This window comes from Frankliniella occidentalis, unplaced genomic scaffold, assembly GCF_000697945.3.
Source record: "Frankliniella occidentalis isolate FOCC.00 unplaced genomic scaffold, Focc_3.1 Scaffold31, whole genome shotgun sequence".
Classification (NCBI taxonomy): Eukaryota; Metazoa; Arthropoda; class Insecta; order Thysanoptera; family Thripidae; genus Frankliniella; species Frankliniella occidentalis.
In genome coordinates this window covers 736,698-741,228 of record NW_026267161.1, presented here as the reverse complement: position 1 = coordinate 741,228, position 4,531 = coordinate 736,698, and the positions used below count along the sequence as shown (strand labels likewise).

Below are 4,531 nucleotides of genomic sequence, written 5' to 3'. Positions count from 1 at the left end.
ACTCCCACAAAACAAAACGCCTACGGCAAATCCTGTCAGCCACCCCTAAGGGGCTGAAAGGGGGTATCGAAGAAAACAGAAAAGGCCAAAAAAGTTAGTTTTTTTTTTATGATTTCCTAAGGGGTAACTTGTGAAAGTAGAGCCCTTTGGGCGAAAATTTCGTCCGTTTTGCTTTTTCTCTAACCGTTTACGCGCTAGAGAGTCTTTTTAGACGAAATAAGCTAAAAATTGCCATAGTGAACAATAAGATGTAGAAAGGGCCTAAAAACCGCAAAACAGAGAGGAAACTCTCCCCCCACCCCCAAAAAACGTTTTCTAAGCAGAAGGGTGGGTTGTAGTCGCGGTGTTTCACCGTTACATCCCTACCTCGAGTCTTTGGGGCAAACTCAAAGATGACGGGCCGAAGGCCCGCTACACTAGTCGATTATGTTCTTCAGCAAATCGCATGACGGAAATGGTCGGGCCGCATCGCCGCCGGCAGGCCAAGCAGGCCCGGCCCCTGCCGAACGGAGTTGCCGGCGGAGCGAAGCGGAGCTGGCAACTTTGTTTGGCGGAAGGGCGGGCCTGCCTGTTCACACTAAGGAGGCCTGGAAAAGTCTGGAAACTTCAGTTGACAATGTGTAGGACGCACTGAGAAAGTCCCCGGTGGAAAACGCGCTGATTTTCAAAAACTACCCTTAGTGTAGGGGTGACCACCCCTGTGGCACTTACGCCCCTCAGGGGAGAGTGGTGGCAAATCTGCTTCACAGCAGCTTAGGGGGTCATGAGATGCACCTGTGATCAAAATTGGAACGCGGTAGGACGTTTCGTTTTCGCGCAGCAGCCCAAAATGTGTGAATTTGTTCAAAACCATCCCCTAAGTTTACGCCCCCCTAGCGACAAAGCGGGGTGGAATCCGACGGTCGCCCCCAAGGTCAGAGAAGGGCATATCCTTCATCTTTTCGGGTACCAAGAGCCAAGCCGCTGGCTGCACTCGTTCAGGCTGTCAGGCCCGCTAAAAGAAGGTACTGCTTTGCACCGCGCCCGGGCCGGTGGCTGCGACGAGCACGCACACGGACTTGTCAAACTGGTTTCTCATCCGAAATTCGTTGACTGACGAGAAGATTGTAAGACTCGTCAATAATCCCTTCAGGCATCTAGTTCTATATGTTAAAAATATTTACAATCTATGAATTTATTCAGCAACTTTCTTTCTCAGGATGATAACAAGCATCAGAAGCCCCATCAAAAGGTGACACAGGGGTAGAAATGTCAGCTTAGAACTTAACTTTGGAAATTCAATGGGTTATAAGGTGCATTGATTTACATGCAATGATTGACGGTACACAATGAATTCAACTTCTTCTTCTTTCAACTCCGGGTTTAGGAGGATAGGCACAACCTCTCCTGGGTATTTCTGATCATAACTGATAGAAGGGTAGTTGTCGTTAGTGCTTGAATGGTCGGAAAGGTAACAGACCTGCAGAGAAACAGAACACATTTTAACCTAGTAGAGGCATAGGGATTATATTTCAGCTTAAATGCTACAACTTACGTGTATTCAAGTAGTTTTTTCGCAACGTCTTCATTGTATGTAGACAATGTAAGAATACTAATGCCAGAGATGAATAAGATCCTGACAACATAAAACAAACAAACAGATCAAATAGGATGGACAGGAGAAATAAAAAGAAGCAGGTAGAATACTTAGGCTTTTTACCATGGGGTAATGTGAAGAGGCACGACCATTCCAAGTGCGATGACTAAATACAGCATCTGGTGAACCACAGCCATCCTGGATGAAAAACAGAAAGTTTAATTTAAAGATTTTTTTTTTGGAAGAGAAAACTAGGTGCCGGAGAATGAGGCCAGTTTTAAGAATGCAGAGATAGAATAATGCACAACCATGAGGTTAGAAATGCAGTAGAGCCTATAAATACTCACGTCAGTTGATATTTCGCCAGCCAGTAGGATAATTCCATGGCTTTCCAGGAAACTGCACCCCACAGCTGAGAGAGCAGGGCTAAAGGACACAGATATAGTGGTACCATATTTCGAACTTTAATTTTCTCAGCAGATTCAAGAACAATCTAAAGCAAAGCTAAACAAAGACCTAAACAACTGCGTACACGTCGGTACAGACGGTACACGTAGGCCAGCTCCACGTTGACAACACTGCAACACCATATACATCCTCTCATTGAGTCACAATGGGCACATTTGAATGACTTTCATTTGCTTTCGCTATGCAATCAAGTTTTCTATCGTTTCGACGAAAGCAGAGTTGTCTAAAGCTATGTATATGCGTTGTCACAAGAGCTTAAATATAAGTTTCAACCTGCTCAGGTTGGCAACCGTACGAATGAAATCTGAAGTAGCCGCCAGACCACTGTATCTGGAGTAGATACAGGCCCATATCCGGTCCCGAGCTCCGTCGGAGGCTTCCGCCCGACAAGTTTTCCCGATGTGCACGCTTTACACGCTTAATATAACTGGTGTTCACTAAAACTCTATTCTCTCAGATTATTTGATCATTGCTGGTTGCATTAGAACTATTCCGGGGGTTGGACGAGCCTGCGTGGATTTGTTATATCAAGAAGTATTTCTGCCTGTCTCGCAGCAGACGACAGAACGATAGAGTCTTCTTCTTGTTTTCTTCTCCACAACTCCGACGAACCTCGGGCCCCGGCAGGGGACCACTTTTACTGGGAAATACCCACCAGATGCTAGGATGTATGGAAAAACCGTCGATTCCCTTACAACCGGCTAACTTTTGAGATTCGAACGGAACACTCGGTTTCCCCAATAGTTTACTTGATCCCGTTACCAGTGGTGCAGACTGGGAGGGTGTCGCGCCACCCACTAGCCTGCAGCTCTCCTTGCCGTCTCCATCCGTCTTGGTCGTGTAGGAATAGATATAATATTAACTAATTATGCAGACTAGCCGTAGCCGGAGCCGGAGCCGGGGTCGGTGCTGTAACTGCCCCCCCCCGCCCCCTCCCGCCAAGGATGCGGCCGATAAATTATCGTAAGTGATATGGTCCATCCATGGGTCCATCACCCCATCCTCCCATGCTGCCCGTGCTTCGATAGTGGGAGGCTGGTCTCACTATCAGCTGGCAGTGAGAGTTAAAATGAAACATGCGAGTCTTTTAATTGATACTGAATCGAAATTTCCAATTCATTTTATTTTATTTCCTTTCCTAAGCATTTTACACACCTCTTTCTTTCTCTTTCCAGTGATGACAATAAGATTAGCCCGTGGCTTGTATTTGTAATAATATGCCTGACAGCAGCGACTGTTGTCTTGTGCCTCCTACGGCCGGAGCAGACCGGAACCTTTTTATTTGTCTTCTGCGCACTATTGTTCGGTAAGTTAAGTAACACATTGACGATTAACTGTTGATCATAACGGCCTTATCAACTTAAGGGAGACAGCAGAACAGCAGAACCGCACAACCGCAGAACAGCACAACCGCACATCGGTCGCATGAGTGCCTTTACGCCGTAAATTTCATTTTTAATATTTTAATTGTCAGGAAAACGCATAAAACAGCATCAAACACGGTTTTACGGCGTAAAGGCAATCATGCGCCCGATGTGCGGTTGTGCTCTTCTGCGGTTGTGCGCTTCTGCTGTTCTGCTGTCTCCCTTAAGTTGATAAGGCCAACCTATCACATTCATTTAAATGCTTTTCATGAAAACGATAAGTTTTGGTCATCAAACTTTCAGCATACGCCACTGGTTAATAACATTATACTCAGGCACCTATTTATATCATATTTCATATAGTAATGTCAGCAAATACTTTGTATGTCGAGATCCTCATCGAGATCAATTTGATCGATGCAGACTGGGTTACAGCATGAATACGACCTTCCTCAACTTCAAAAAGAGTTTATGACTGCTTACTAGCAATGAGAACTGATACCATGCTTTTTGTAATTGCAGTATTGTTATCTGGAAACAAGGAGGCTCAAACTGCACTCCAGACATTCCTGGGAGCCAGTGGTGGTAAAGTATCAAATTGTAGCTGCTGCGTTGTACAATCCAGTCCATTATGTGAAACTATTACCATGCCTCTTGTTTTTCTTTGAGGTCCAGGGCCGCGTCCTGAGGGAGTTTACTTATGTGAGACCCACGAGAGAAAAGTTTACAGGGTTTTGTACGAAACTGAAGAGAACCCTGGCAGTGGAGTGGACACTGTGGGGCAGCCTCTATCGCCGGACGCCCAGGGTTTTGGCTGAGCAGCTGAGAGCCCCATCCCTCCCCCTTACCCCCTCCCGCTGTCCTTCGGTCGGTCCTCTCTGGCTCGAGTGGAGGGCCGACTCGGGCGCTCGGTTGTGGTTCATTTTGTTTCGGCGCCAATATCACATCGACCTCCTCATCATTCACCGCCGAAACTAAGTTGACGCCTCTTTGGCGGGCATTAAATGGCAGGCGCGTTAGGGGAGTATAACGAGGAGGAGGAAGGGGGGGGGGGAGGATGCAGTGTATATGGGGCACAGCCATTGATGACCTCGTGTGCGGCGGTGACCCCTGCAGATGGGAG

General features: G+C 46.8%; 1 protein-coding gene across 1 annotated transcript; it reads right to left on the bottom strand.

The window, feature by feature from the left end:
- Window positions 1–1,158: 1,158 nt before the first annotated feature.
- Window positions 1,159–2,145, bottom strand: LOC127749100 (uncharacterized). The gene is made up of 4 exons (XM_052265841.1): window positions 1,924–2,145; window positions 1,700–1,774; window positions 1,535–1,615; window positions 1,159–1,459 (listed from the first exon to the last, which is right to left on the bottom strand). The coding sequence occupies exons 1-4, from the start codon at window positions 2,028–2,030 to the stop codon at window positions 1,363–1,365; spliced, it is 360 nt and encodes a 119-aa protein (XP_052121801.1). The 5' UTR covers window positions 2,031–2,145; the 3' UTR covers window positions 1,159–1,362.
- Window positions 2,146–4,531: the final 2,386 nt, after the last annotated feature.